A 15,562-nucleotide genomic window follows, 5' to 3' on the forward strand; every position below is an offset into this window, starting at 1 on the left:
TGCTGTGACTTAGATTATCATAGTTACAAGTAGATGATGCAAAAGCGCAGATTCTAACCATTGAAATACTGTGTATAGTTCAAGACTTACGGTCATTTGAAAACATCACTGCACATCCCAATGGCAGCTACAGTTTCCATCCTAAAGATCTAAAAAAATTATATGTGAATGTCCGACAGGCCAGATTGAAAAGCCTAACAGGCTCCATGCAGCCCCCGGGCTTTAATTTGCCCAGGTCTGATCTATTGTATCTATTGTGTTGTTTCCTACCTTCAACAACAAATATATGCATCCAAATTGTACATGGCGCGTAGTTTGATCAGTAGAAGACGTGAAGATGGTTTAGGTGGAGTTGAAGACATGAATAGCTTTAATTTTGAATCCCCTGTCCTTGTCTGAGAGACAGATGGAGAAGTCTCGTGTCTGCATTTGTTTGGAGGTCCTGCACTGCTCAGCGGGGGTCCTCCTATGATCAGCACCTGACCTCCACCTCATCGTCTGTCCAAAGACAAAATCCCCGTCTAAAAAAAACTACTCAATTTAGGTAATTTTTCTATTTTTGCTCTCCATATAACAACAACTATGATGCCTGAAGGCTCTTCATGAAAAAAACGAGCATTTTACATATTGTACTTGTTATAATGTTTTATGTGATAATCCATATCTCAGCTGTCCAAATTAACCCTGAACGTCTTTGTTTTTGAAGGACAAAGATACAAAGTCTCAGGGGGAAACTAAATACTGCAGTAATGGAAAACACACACACGGCTTTGTGTGTGTAGAGATATTAATGTTTTAAATCCAATGGGTTTAATCTCTGTCCTGCTTCTGAAGGTAACACCCTAATGAGCGTGTTTGTGTGTGAGTGTGTTTGCTTCCTGTCTCTGGAGGGTATAACTGAAGTGGCCGAGTAGTCAAGTCTCTAATGGCGTTGATCCTATTATGTGGATGAAGATGCAAAGGAGACTGGAGACGGAGCAGAAGGGAGGATTAAGACACCTGAGCCGCGCACGCACATGCACGCACGCACACACACTTTGAGCTAGATAAAGGGATAGAAAGAAGTATGATTTCATATTTGAGTGACTCACCATTGTAGACCAGTTCGGAGAACTTAATGCCAAGCCCTTCCTTGATTCTCCGTACTTCTTTGTCCATGGTAAAGGTCTCGATGTCGAGATGGGCATTCAGTAGGATCGTACCCCCCGGGGTTTCATATATCCCTGACAAACAATTAAGCAAAGTATCGTTTTTAAATCAAACACCACTCAAATTGAATTTTTTAGTATTTCGCCTCTCAAAAGGTGTACATTAATGGGGATAAAGTTATAATATTGTGAAGAAAAAGGCATATTTTTTTGGAGAGAATAACATATTGTATTTTTAAAAGTTGAAGTTTTTCTCCTAATCTGACACTTTTTTATAATCTCAATATTATGATTTTATCCTGGACATAAAATTACAGTAACTTTTTATCTGAATATTTTGACTTAATTGATCATATATACAATAGTGGTCAAAAGTTTACATACACTTGTAAAGAACATAATGTCATGACTGTCTTGAGTTTCCAATAATTTCTACAACTCTGATAGTGATTGGATCACATAACTTTTCTCCAGAAGGTCTTATCTTTGTCCCTGTAATACTGATTTAAAGGGGACCTATTATGCAAAACCCGCTTTTTTTTTTGTATTTTGGTCACAGAACCAATTAAACTCGTAAGCTGAGGTACTACCATATAATTTACTATTCTGTATCGTAATAGTTCAACTTTATGGACATAGTGACAATTTTCTAGTAAAATATAAGTATATTCATTAAAAATTCCATAATATTTTTTTTTTATATCAAAAGGAAATCCAAATATTAAAGCATATTTATTGTAAAATTTTGAGAGCAATTTTGGAATATTATAACTATTTAGTATAAATTACTATACCGAACAGTTTAAAAAAAAAAAAAGTAAATAAATGACTTTACATTTTGTGTATTAGTTAAACTTCATTCATGGGAAGAGGTTTTTTGTTAAACTTGTAAATCTTCAGTTATTACAACTTTATTATTGTAAAATTCTGACATGTTATATTTCTGGTACTATGGCACAGGGGTCAAACTCAAGGCCCGGGGGCCAAGTCTGGCCCGCCACGTCATTTTAAATGGGCTGCAAAAGCCTGCGAATAATAATGTGTCCAGAAAGTACTTTATCTTTCTTACCAAAATGTATTTGTTCCTAACATTTTGACAAACTTTGAAAAATATACATGGACTGAATTGCTCATATTTTAAATTTTTGTATCCACTAATTAAACAAATATTATATTATAAATAAAGTTTGATTTGATTGATCATATATTACAAACATTTGTTTTGTTAGAATGAAAGTATACACAAAAAAAATCTGATTGGTTTGGGATTTCAAAGCAAGGAATTTATTAAAGCTCCACTTAAGAACTTTCAGTTTTGGTTGGACATGAGCCGTAGTGTTTTGTCAGTAGAAGACCACATTTCCATGAGGACAAGCGCATATAGCGTCAAACCGACATTTTTTTGTGCTGCTTTAAAATGTACTCTAAAAAAATGGCTGTAGCTTTTACAGTTAAAAACAGACAGATCAGTACCTGAAAAAAATTGTGGTACAGTTTTCCATTTCAATAATACACTGTAAAAAAAAAAACGATCGCAGTTTTTATAGTAAAAAAAAAATTGGCAGCTCGCTCATCAGAAAGTGGTACCATTTTTCCATTTATAGTAATGTGCAGTAAAAAAACACCATAGATTTAGTGTAAATTCTAGTGACTGAGCTACAGATTTCTTTTTTTCCGGTGTATGTCAAAAAACATACTAATCAAATGCATAGGCAACTGTGTCATACTATCATGAGGTTATGCATTAATGCATTATTTTTCAACCACTGTCCCGCGGCACACTAGTGTGCCGTGAGATACAGTCTGGTGTACCGTGGGAGATTATCCAATTTCACCTGTTCGGGTTTCACAATATTTTTTGCAAACCAGCAGTTATATTATGTAAATTATGTGTTGTTGTTGAGTGTCGGTGCTATACATAGCTCGGCAGAGTAACCGTGTAATACTCTTCCATATCAGTAGGTGGCAGCCAGTAGCTAATTGCTTTGTAGATATCGGGAGGCAGCGTGCAGGTAAAAAAGTGTCAAATGCTTAAAACAAAAATAAACAACAATTGAGTTCCCTTAAGAAACGGCATTAAAGCTTAGGAAAGGCTATGCAGAACGAAACTAAAACTGAACCGGCTACAAATTCAACAAAAACAGAATGCTGGACGTCAGCAAAGACTTACTGTGAGCAAAGACAATGTCCACAATGTACATCTGAACATGACATGACAATCAACAATGTCCCCTCAAAGACAGGTAAAAACAACTGAAATATTCTTGATTGCTGAAACAAAGTAGATGTGGGAAATATCGCTTAAAGGAAGACATGAAACTGCTACAGGAAAATACCAAAAAAAAAGAAAAAGCCACCAAAATAAGAACGCAAGATAAGAACTAAAACACGACACAGGAAAACAGCAAACAACTCAAAATAAGTCACAGCGTGATGTGACAGGTGGTGACAATACACCTACTTTGAGACAAGAGTTATATTGATGCATGCTTAGCTATGGTTTGGAGTCATACCCAACAATTGCAACAACAACTTTTTACTGTCAACTGAGTTTCATTTTTAATGATTTCTGCTGGTGGAGTCCTTCCGGATTTTTTTAACGCAAAAAATGTGCCTTGGCTCAAAACAGGTTGAAAAACACTGCATTAATGTATTACCCATAACTGCGATGTGGCCCTAAATGAAAACGACTTTGACACTCCTGTACGCTCCTTAACCGGCAAAACAAATCTTTGATCATTTTACTGTAAGAACACGTGTCACCATTGACTGTATCTGTTCCCTCAATTACAATGCAGAGCCTCTATGAGTCATGTGACAGACAGGCGTCTGCACTTAAATATGTCCAGGCTAAATGACAGGGTAGGAGGCCCCTGCCAGCCAGCAGCATGGACCAGGGCTCTGTCTATACCCTACAATTTACCCCCTCTGGTCAGGGAGGGGCTGGGAAAAATGAAGTGGGTGACAGGTGAAATGAAGCTGTCACTCAAATGTCAGCGCCAGGAATGGGGCTGGAGGAAAAGAGCTGAAATGTTGTGTATGCTTTTCCCTGGCTCGTCCAAAACCACCGCTATGCTATTTAATCCATCCTCGTCGATCTGCACGAGTGCAAATCCTCCAGCAGTGACCCGAAAATGGAGATGCACTTACTACGACTGGCGGCCAAAAACAGAGCTTAGTCCTTGCTGCTAATTGTCTGAAACCTCAAACGGCCGCCACCTGAGCTTTGAACTGCTTGGTTCTTTTTGGCGACCCAAAGGGCTGCGGAGGGCACGTAGAGACATTTCCGCTGGCCGGCCGCTATCAGATAAATAAGTTTAAACTATGCCCCAAACTAAACTTAAATGGCTTAACAGCAGCGGGGGGACAATAGGAAGCTCTCTTGCTAAGCTCCATTGGCGGCTGTTTAGTTAAGCTTAGGGAGAAAACACCTCCAGTGATTTTTTTTTTTTTAGCTTTTAATCTTTATAAAGGAACCACAGGTATGCTAACCTGAAGGGGTGTATTTACCAATCATCACTGGAACCAACCGAAAATCTGCATAGCTGCTATGTGCAGTAAAAGTCTGAAAACAGTCATTAAAAACGTTATGATTGTGTTTGTCCATTATGATTCCATGAATGCCACAGTGACTCACATCAAATCTGCATCTTTATCCAGATCCTCACCATATGCCTCACATACAGTATATTTGTCGTATTTGTGCTCATTTTAATATATAGTACTTTTCCAATTGGAAGTCTAAAAAAACTAACAAATTCATGGCTGTCTGAAACTCCCACTTTGACAACAATTTTTATAAGGTTGTGTTTTAAGTCCCTGAAACTCTATTGGCATATCAACAAATGAATAAAATAACAGTTTTTGATTCCAGTTTTAGTTTAAAATGGTCGAGGCCAGGGGTGTCAAACTCATTTTAGCTCAGGGGCTGCATGGAGGAAAATTTATGCACATGCGAGAGCCGGACTATTAAAATCATGGCATTAAAAATAAAAAATAAAGACAACTTCAGATTTTTTTTTTTGTCTTACTCTGGCCAAAAATAGAACAAACATATTCTGAAAATATTACAATAAAAATACAGAAAAAAATACCGGTAGCGGTAAAGTTTAGATCCATGAAAGAAAGAAGAAAGTGAATGAATGATTAAAACTGAATAAACGTACATATGCATAAAAATGTGTTTTCTTTTGTATTATTTTTTTAATAATTAACGTTGATGCCAACCTTTTTCCAAAACACAATATACAATGTAAAATATAACATTATATATATATATATATATATATATATATATATATATATATATATATATATATATATATATATATATATATATATATATATATATATATATATATATATATATAGCGGATACAACTTCACCCTCACCTATGAACCCACTCCAGGAAACCAACCAAAAAAGAGCAGAAAACGAAACATCATCTGGTACAATCCGCCATTCAGTAAAAACGTCTCAACCAACATCGGCCGCAAGTTCCTCACTCTGATCGACAAACACTTCCCCAAAGGCAACACCCTAAGAAAAATATTCAACAAGAACAACATTAAATTGAGCTAAAGCTGTATGAATAACATACAACAAATCATTTCAAACCACAACAAAGCAATTGCAAAAGGACTGCCTACCCCCAGACTAAACGACTCTGAAACCAATAAGGAATGTAACTGTCGCAAGAAACCTGATTGCCCTCTCAACGGAAGGTGCTTACAGACATCAGTCGTTTACCAAGCAAAGGTAATACGCAAGGACATTAACACATCCGACACGTATGTAGGATTAACCGAAGGAGCGTTCAAAACAAGATGGAATAATCACAACGCCTCCTTTAGAAACCAGACTTTGCGGAATTCTACAGAACTCAGCAAACACATTTGGAACCTCAAAGACAATAATGTTGAATATTCAATAACATGGCAAATTCTTGCATCCAGCACACCTTACAACAGTGGTAATAAAAGATGCAACCTATGCTTGAAAGAGAAACTGTTTATTATATATCATCCAGATCTATCATCCCTCAACAAGCGCAATGAAATCATTTCGACATGCCGCCACAGACGGAAACACCTCCTAGGTAACACATGAGCCAATCACCACACCCTACGCCTGCCTGTACCCACCCACTCTGTGCCCTATACAAACCATTGTATGTGAATGCTTCCATTAAAATCTCCTGATGATTGAGGGAACCCCTCATGAAACAGTTCTGTAGAGATGAAGTAGTCTTGTGATTTTTCCCACACCTACACATATATACATATATACAGTATATATATATATACATATACATCATTTGTTTTCAAAACAAGTACAAAAAAATGGGACTCCAAAACTTTACTGTGGGACCTCGTTTTTATGACAAGCTGGAGTCCATTTTGAAAATTCCTCGCTCCAACACTGATGGAATATTGGTCCGCGCAAAACAGCAGCAGGCAGCGGTGGCTAATCAAATATCATCCCGGGGGCCATAGATATTATTGGCCTGCGGGCCTTGACTTTGACACATTGGGTCTAGTGAAAAGGTATTTTTTAATGACTGTTTATGATCAGGACTCGGCAAAAACTACAAACCCCGTTTCCATATGAGTTGGGAAATTGTGTTAGATGTAAATATAAACGGAATACAATGATTTGCAAATCATTTTCAACCCATATTCAGTTGAATATGCTACAAAGACAACATATTAGATGTTCAAACTGATTTTTTTTTTTGTTTTTTGCAAATAATCATTAACTTTAGAATTTGATGCCAGCAACACGTGACAAAGAAGTTGGGAAAGGTGGCAATAAATACTGATAAAGTTGAGGAATGCTCATCAAACCCTTATTTGGAACATCCCACAGGTGTGCATGCTAATTGGGAACAGGTGGGTGCCATGATTGGGTATAAAAACAGCTTCCCAAAAAAATGCTCAGTCTTTCACAAGAAAGGATGGGGCAAGGTACACCCCTTTGTCCACAACTGCGTGAGCAAATAGTCAAACAGTTTAAGAACAACGTTTCTCAAAGTGAAATTGCAAGGAATTTAGGGATTTCAACATCTATGGTCCATAATATCATCAAAAGGTTCAGAGAATCTGGAGAAATCACTCCACGTAAGCGGCAGGGCCGGAAACCAACATTGAATGACTGTGACCTTTGATCCCTCAGAGGGCACTGTATCAAAAACCGACATCAATCTCTAAAGGATATTACCACATGGGCTCAGGAACACTTCAGAAAACCACTTTCATTAAATACAGTTTGTCACTACATCTGTAAGTGCAAGTTAAAGCTCTACTATGCAAAGCGAAAGCCATTTATCAACAACATCCAGAAACGGCGCCGGCTTCTCTGGGCCCGAGATCATCTAAGATGGACTGATGCAAAGTGGAAAAGTGTTCTGTGGTCTGACGAGTCCACATTTCAAATTGTTTTTTGAAATATTCGACATTGTGTCATCCGGACCAAAGGGGAAGCGAACCATCCAGACTGTTATCGACGCAAAGTTAAAAAGCCAGCATCTGTGATGGTATGGGGGTGCATTAGTGCCCAAGGCATGGGTAACTTACACATCTGTGAAGGCACCGTTAATGCTGAAAGGTGCATACAGGTTTTGGAACAAGATATACTGCCATCCAAGCGCCGTCTTTTTCACGGACGCCCCTGCTTATTTCAGCAAGACAATGCCAAGCCCCATTCAGCACGTGTTACAACAGCGTGGCTTCGTAAAAAAAAGAGTGCGGGTACTTTCCTGGCCCGCTTGCAGTCCAGACCTGTCTCCCATCGAAAATGTGTGGCGCATTATGAAGCGTAAAATACGACAGCGCAGACCCCGGATTGTTGAACGACTGAAGCTCTACATAAAACCAGAATGGAAAAGAATTCCACTTTCAAAGCTTCAACAAATAGTTTTCTCAGTTCCCAAACGTTTATTGAGTGTTGTCAAATGAAAAGGGGATGTAACACAGTGGTGAACATGCCGTTTCCCAACTACTTTGGCACGTGTTGCAGCCATGAAATTTAAAGTTAATTATTGTTTGCAAAAAAAAATTAAGTTTATGAGTTTGAACATTAAATATCTTGTTTTTGTAGTGCATTCAATTGAATATGAGTTGAAAAGGATTTGCAAATCATTGTATTCCGTTTATATTTACATCTAACACAATTTCCCAACTCATATGGAAACGGGGTTTGTACTTAACCGAATCCTCCAAAAACTCAGGAGGAGCTAGACAAAGTAGCCGGGAGGTAGAAAGCCTCTGCTTCTATATTGGAGCCTTGAATATAGCGCATACAGATGTCAAACCAATTCAATATCGGCACAAATCCTAATAGGACGGTGTGGCTCAGTTGGTAGAGCGGCCATGCCAGCAACTTGGAGGGTTCCAGGTTTTTGTGGCCTTGGGCAAGACACTTGACCAACCTGCTCCCAGTGCCACCCACAAATTTTAAATGTAGCTTAAATTATGATATTGAGTCTGTAGAGAAAAGCGTAATAAAAATATAGTTCACTTCACTTTTGACTTGTGTTATTTTGTAATGTGGAACATGAGAAAAGGGTTGATCAAGTGGAATTTCTCAAAACACTAACATATTTCTTAATAACCGTCTGCAATGGATGTATACTGTCTTTATGTTGAAGTGGAGGGGTAATTTGGTTTGGGCAACACCTGCTGGTGAGAGTAATTCATTGAGTTACGCTCATGACACAGTCTGTTTAATGATCCAGATAGACTTTAAAAAAAATACTTTCTAATAAGCTTTGCCTTGGATACTTTGTATATGTAAGTAATAGGCAACTATAACAATTGGAAAAACTGTATTGGATGGTTTATGTTGTTGTCTTGTTGCCAGTTGCAATTGTATGACATTTTTTAAATGCCTCTGGACATCATATTTAATGCTTTTTAATGCCAATTAAGGCATCAAGGCCTTAAATTTTGCAAAATCTATTTAATGACTTTCAATGCTTTTAAATAACCTTCGGAAACCCTGATATAAGCAATTCGAATTTAATGTTTTTAATGCAACTTAAAACATTATTAAATACCCAAGTTCTACTGCTGATCGTTATTGTATGTAGTCGAAGGCTTACAGTTGTCTGTATAGACAACATTGTGGGCATTTGACAATAATTATGTTGAATAGTTGAAAAGTTAACATTAATTGTGGCCAAATGAAGCACAAATGTAATCATAACATAAAATAATAACAATGCAAGTAACCCTTTTAAAAAGCAATAAACACATTTTACATTACTGTGGTATTTTGTACTATTGTAATTAGAAGGTGAAAAACTTAATTATCCTAAATAGGTAAACATCAAAATAAAATGGACCCTACAATTTGTGAGCAAATTAAATATCAAATATTTAACCAGTCTTTTTCCCCATTTAATCGGAAAAACTGTATGGAGTGGATTATTTTGTTGTCTTTTTTGTTGCCAATTGCAATAGCATGGCATTTTTAATGCCTGTGGACATCGTATTTAATGCTTTTAATGCAACTTAAAACATTCTTAAAGCCCAAGTTCTACTGCAGCTTGTTAATATACTGTATATAGTCAAAAGTTTAAGAGTTGTCCGTATAGACAACATTGTAGGTAATTGACAAGAATGATGTTGAATAGTTGAAAAGTTAACATTAACTGTGGCCAAATGAAGCACAAATGTAATCATAACATAAAATAATAATAATGCAAGTAACCGTTTCAAACGCAATAGAAACATTTTACATTACTGTGGGATTTTGTACTATTGTAATAGGAAGGTGAAAAACGTAATTATCCTAAATAGGTAAACAAACATCAAAATAAAATGGACTCTCAATTTGCTAACAAATCAAATATTAAATACTGAGCTGAAGTCCCCCCGCCACACACACACACATTGCAAAAAGTGAATGGGGTGGTTTGTTTTGTTGTCTTTTTTGTTGCCAGTTGCAATTGTAGGACATTTCTAATGCCTGTTGACATTGTATTTAGTGTTTTTTAAAGCAACTTAAGGCCTTAATTTTTGCAAAATCTATTTAATGACTTTCAATGCCTTTTACTGACCTATGTTTTTAATGCAACTTAAAAAATGTTAATGCCAAAGTTTTACTGCAAATCATTATTATATGTAGTCAAAAGTTTACAGCTGTCTGTATAGACAAAATTGTAGGCATTTGACAAGAATGATGTTGAATAGTTGAAAAGTTAACATTAACTGTGGTCAAATGAAGCACAAATGTAAAAACATAAAATGATAACAATGCAAGTAACCCTTTCAAACGTAATAACATTTTACATTACTGTAGTATTTTGTACTATTGTAATTGGAAGGTAAACAACTAAATGATCCTAAATAGGTAAACATCAAAATAAAATGGACCCTCAATTTGTTAGCAAATTAAATGTTAAATATTTAACTGAAGTTTTTTTCCCACCCAATCGGAAGAACTGTGTTGGGTGGTTAGTTTTGTTGTCTTTTTTGTCGCCAATTGCAATTGTATGACATTTTTAATGCCTGTGGACATTGTATTTAATGCTTTTTAATGCCACTTAAGGCCTTAATTTTTGCAAAATCTATTTAATGACTTTCAGTGCTTTTTAATGACCTTCGGAAACCCTGATACAAGCAAATCGAATTGAATGTTTTTTAATGCAACTGAAAACTTTTTGTGGGCTTCACGGTGGAAGAGGGGTTAGTGCGTCTGCCTCACAATAAGAAGTTCCTGCAGTCCTGGGTTAAAATCCAGGCTCGGGGTCTTTCTGTGTGGAGTTTGCATGTTCTCCCCGTGAATGCGTGGGTTCCCTCCGGGTACTCCGGCTTCCTCCCACCTCCAAAGACATGCACCTGGGGATAGGTTGATTGGCAACACTAAATTGGCCCAAGTGTGTGAATGTGAGTGTGAATGTTGTCTGTCTATCTGTGTTGGCCCTGCGATGAGGTGGCGACTTGTCCAGGGTGTACCCCGCCTACCGCCCGATTGTAGCTGAGATAGGCGCCAGCGCCCCCCGCGACCCCAAAAGGGAATAAGCAGTAGAAAATGGATGGATGGAAAACTTTTTGAAAAGCCCAAGTTCTACTGCAGATTGTTATTATATATAGTCAAAAGCTTAGAGTTGTCTGTATAGAAAACATTGTAGGCATTTGACAAGAATGATGTTGAATAGTTGAAAAGTTAACATTAACTGTGGCCAAATGAAGCACAAATGTAATCATAACATAAAATAATAACAATGCAAATAATCATTTCAAACGCAATAGAAACATTTTACATAACTGTAGTATTTTGTACTATTGTAATAGGAAGGTGAACAACTTAATTATCCTAAATAGGTAAACTAGCATCGAAATAAAATGAATTCAAAATTTGTTAGCAAATTTATTTTTTAACCCCCCAATTGGAAAAACTATATTAAGTGTTTTTTGTTGTTGCCTTTTTTGCTTTTTTTTTTGCCAAATCTATTTGTTTTTAAATGTCTAAAAAACCTCGCGCCAACATACCTCTCCGACCTCCTTCAGCCTTACTGCCCCCACCCGATCCCTAAGGCTGAAGCTTAGAGGTGACAGAGCATTCGCCGCTGCTGCTCTCAAGCTCTGGAACGACCTACCTCTGAGTATTAGACAAGCCTCCTCGCTTCCTCTTTTTAAATCTCTCTTAAAAACATACTTTTATTCCATGGCTTTTAACACTGAGTGATATCCATCCTGTAATGGTGCCCCATTATACACCTGCTGTGAACCTGTTTTGTATGTTTTCATGTTTTATTTTTTTATCATGTTCTGTTGTGTTATGTCGAGTTTGCTCGGTTCTCGTTTTTAACCTGCCCATTGTACAGCACTTTGGCTACCCCTGTGGTAAATTTAAAATGTGCTGTATAAATAAAGTTGATTTGATTTGATTTTCAATTGTATGACATTTTTAATGACTGTGGACATCGTTTTTAGTGCTTTTTTTATTGCAACTTAAGGCCTTAATTTTTGCCAAATCTATATAACAATGACCTTTGGAAACCTTGATATCAGTACTGATTTTGGCATTGGTATCAGATAATGTGAAAAAAACACCCAAGCCGACTGGTTGGTCTCCACAAAATGATTTCAGACATATTTCTGTGTGTATGTTAGCTAACAACACTGCTAATGTACAGGTCAGAGGTCAGACAGCGCTGTGACAGGCTGATTGTTTTGTAGCAAAGTCCTTTGACAAAAGCGTTTCAGCCCTCCCCAACACAAATGAATATGACCCGACAAAAACTAAGTACGCTCTTCAATCCCAACCCATCATTCACGGTGCTGTGTGATGCCATTCTATAGAAGACTAGCATGTGAAGTCAGTGGGAGTTACTAACGCAAGCACTCGGACACCTTGCGCTCCACCTCTTCCTATTGCTTCTTTTGTTCGGACCACGATGGGGAGAAAAGTGGGGCTTTCCTATTTTCCAATTTCTACCTGCCAACGCTGAATGGCGACCAGTCAAAGAGTGCCGTGGGTGGAAAGGTGTGTGTGTGTATGTGTGAGAGAGATGTAGGGCAACAGCAGTCACTTATTTGCTACAGTAATGCATGTGGTGACAAAAAAAGGTGTTTGTGAAGATGTTTGTCACAAGCAGAGATGAAGTGACAACAGAGTGCACATGTGATCGACAGATGTCGTGCATCCCGTGGAGCAGTTGTGCTGCTATTTTGTACACAGACAAACATTTTGTTTTCCCCCCCATTTCGCACAGATGAATGTGAATGGTTTCTGGAGGTCTACCATTCCAAGTGAACCGGAGGAAAACACTTCCACTTGCCGACACTCTAAGCGCTCATGTAAAATAACTGCAAATTGCATAAAAGCGACACAGCTTGAAACGAAGGCTTATGAATAGAAGAAACATTTAAATAGCACCTCTGATTTCAGGCTGAGAGCAAAGAGATACGTGAGGGGAGTGAAATGGAACATTAAAAAGAAACACGATTCTAGGTTATTATGAATGTGTAATTTATTACCTCGGGACTTCATGCCGATGAAACGGTTCTCCACGATGTCGATGCGACCCACTCCGTGCTTTCCTCTAGGACAATATTGCCATTAGATTTATGTTTTGCATACGTTTCCAGATTAGCTTAGACAAATGTTATCAAATTTAACTGAAGCACTTCTGAAACTGGGGCAAATTACTTGTATTCATCATCAACTAAAATGGACATTTAATGTGTTATTTCAGACATTATGCAACAGGAAAAAATACAAACATAACAATAATGCAATTATATATTTGCAAGCAAACTATGTAGTTGAATATTTGTTGCAAAAGAAATAAACTGTCATTTTAAGAACAATTATCAACACATTTACAAACATCAATGTAAACAAATATTACAATCATGCAGAAAAGAAAAAAGCCTTACCCGATCATATTTAGGAACAAATATATATCCAGAGGGTTGTCCTTGAATATTCCCTGAGTCAAACTGACCACTTTCACTGGGACTCCTAAAGCAAAATATAGACATTCATAACCTTCATCAGAAAGAACCATGTATTATCGCCGTATAAAGTGTTAAAATGTGAATCATTTTCTTCCTGGAAAGTATTTTTCATGTCATTAAGTTGGACAAAAGTGGTAGAGCAATTTGCATTAAAGAGCTGTAAGTAAGTAGCACGAGTTATTATACGGTCAGAGTGACGTCCATCACTTTTCATACATAAAATAAAAAATGCAAAACATGCTAACCTGTAGATAAATAGTAAGGGAAATTATGTTTGACAAATAAATAACATGACATTTGCCTATAGACAAATCTGTTTTTTACTGTGGATTAAAGAGTTGTGCGTATGTTGTACTGTATTATAAAGTATTTTTTTATAATTATATAGTTATTCTTTTATTATATATAAACACTGATCCGATCACTTAAACCAGTGGTTCTCAAATGGGGGTATGCATACCTCTGGGGGTACTTGAGTTTTTTGTTTTTTAAATATTCTAAAAATAGCAACAATTAAAAAATCCTTTATAAATATATTTATTGGATAATACGTCAACAAAATATGATTGTAAGTTCATAAACTGTGAAAAGAAAAGCAACAATGCAATATTCAGTGTTGACAGCTGGAGTTTTTGTGGACATGTTCCATAAATATTGATGTTAAAGATTTCTGTTCTGTGAAGAAATGTTTAGAATTAAGTTCATGAATCCAGATGGATCTCTATTACAATCCCCAAAGAGGGCACTTTAAGTTGACGATTACTTCTATGTGTAGAAATCTTTTTTTTATAATTTAATCACTTGTTTATTTTTCAACAAGTTTTTAATTATTTTTGTATCTTTTTTCCAAATAGTTCAAGAAAGACCACTACAAATGAGCAATGTTTTGCACTGTTTTACAGTATAATAAATCAAAAACTGATTACATAGTGCTGTATTTTAATTCTTTATCTCTTTTTTTCAACCAAAAGTTTTGCTCTGATTAGGAGGTACTTGTATTAAAAAAATGTTCACAGGGGGTACATCACTGAAAAAAGGTTGAGAATCACTGACTTAAACCACAATTGTGTGTGTTTATGTCAAATCAGGAAAAATAACAACAAATAAATAACTGAGTAGTTTATAAGTATACACAATTTGTAAATTGTATTTTTTTTCTTTCAGAAACGTCAAGTACTTAAAAATCTGCTATAAAATGTGTATGCATTTATTGAAATGAAGAAAAATAAACTGGAAAAAACAAATGAATCCACTGATTAGGATTCATTAACAGTCACATTGAGATCGATAATGGTCAACGCAAAGTGAAAGGCATCACAAAAGGAGGCCACAAGAATAGCTAATAAATTCAAAGGCTCAACGCATGTGAAAGCTGTGAAATTGTGGGCCGGCTTTAACCTAATGCAATTAAACACACAGCTTTGTTACCCGCGCTCTCTTTATCGCTGACAGTTTTTTTTTTCTATGTACGTGGAAGACACCAGGCAACTTGCAGTCTGCCAATATCGTCATCTGCAACATGAAAACACGCACACAAACTGCTTTTTGTTTTGTTTTCATACGGCGGGGATGGCGAAGACACCCGCATTCACTTAGCACACTTTCACGTAAACCAAGCGTGCATCCATCACTGTCATCAACCTGCTTAATCGGGCTCTTTAATGAGCAACATGGGCCAAAGGTGGAGGCGAGGAAACAAATGGAGCTGCGGGTGAAAAGGAGTGTTTTCCTGGATTTTGGGAGGGGAGCGTAAATATGCTCGCTGTCTCGGGTTTTATAAAAAAAAAAAAAAAAAGTGACACGTGAAGGAATTGACAAATTTTCTTGGACAAGGGCTTTGTTGATAGGCCTTTCTCGTATCGCGGGAATCTTCCGGCTCCCATGGAAGAAAATGAAAAGTGCATGAGAGAGGGTTGTGCGGATGGAGTATTATAGAAGCCGCG

General features: G+C 36.9%; 1 protein-coding gene across 1 annotated transcript in view; it reads right to left on the reverse strand.

Moving 5' to 3' along the window:
* ass1 (argininosuccinate synthase 1) overlaps positions 1-15,562 on the reverse strand; it is a 70,296-nt gene that overhangs the window by 15,207 nt on the left and 39,527 nt on the right. Inside the window, exons 10-12 of the mRNA XM_061876356.1 lie at positions 13,539-13,623; positions 13,137-13,201; positions 1,092-1,223 (exon numbers count right to left, since the gene is read on the reverse strand). Of these exons, the coding sequence (XP_061732340.1) occupies positions 1,092-1,223; positions 13,137-13,201; positions 13,539-13,623 (282 nt within the window). The remainder of the gene's footprint in view (positions 1-1,091; positions 1,224-13,136; positions 13,202-13,538; positions 13,624-15,562) is intronic.

The sequence above is a fragment of the Nerophis ophidion genome, linkage group LG17, assembly GCF_033978795.1.
Source record: "Nerophis ophidion isolate RoL-2023_Sa linkage group LG17, RoL_Noph_v1.0, whole genome shotgun sequence".
Lineage (NCBI taxonomy): Eukaryota > Metazoa > Chordata > Actinopteri > Syngnathiformes > Syngnathidae > Nerophis > Nerophis ophidion.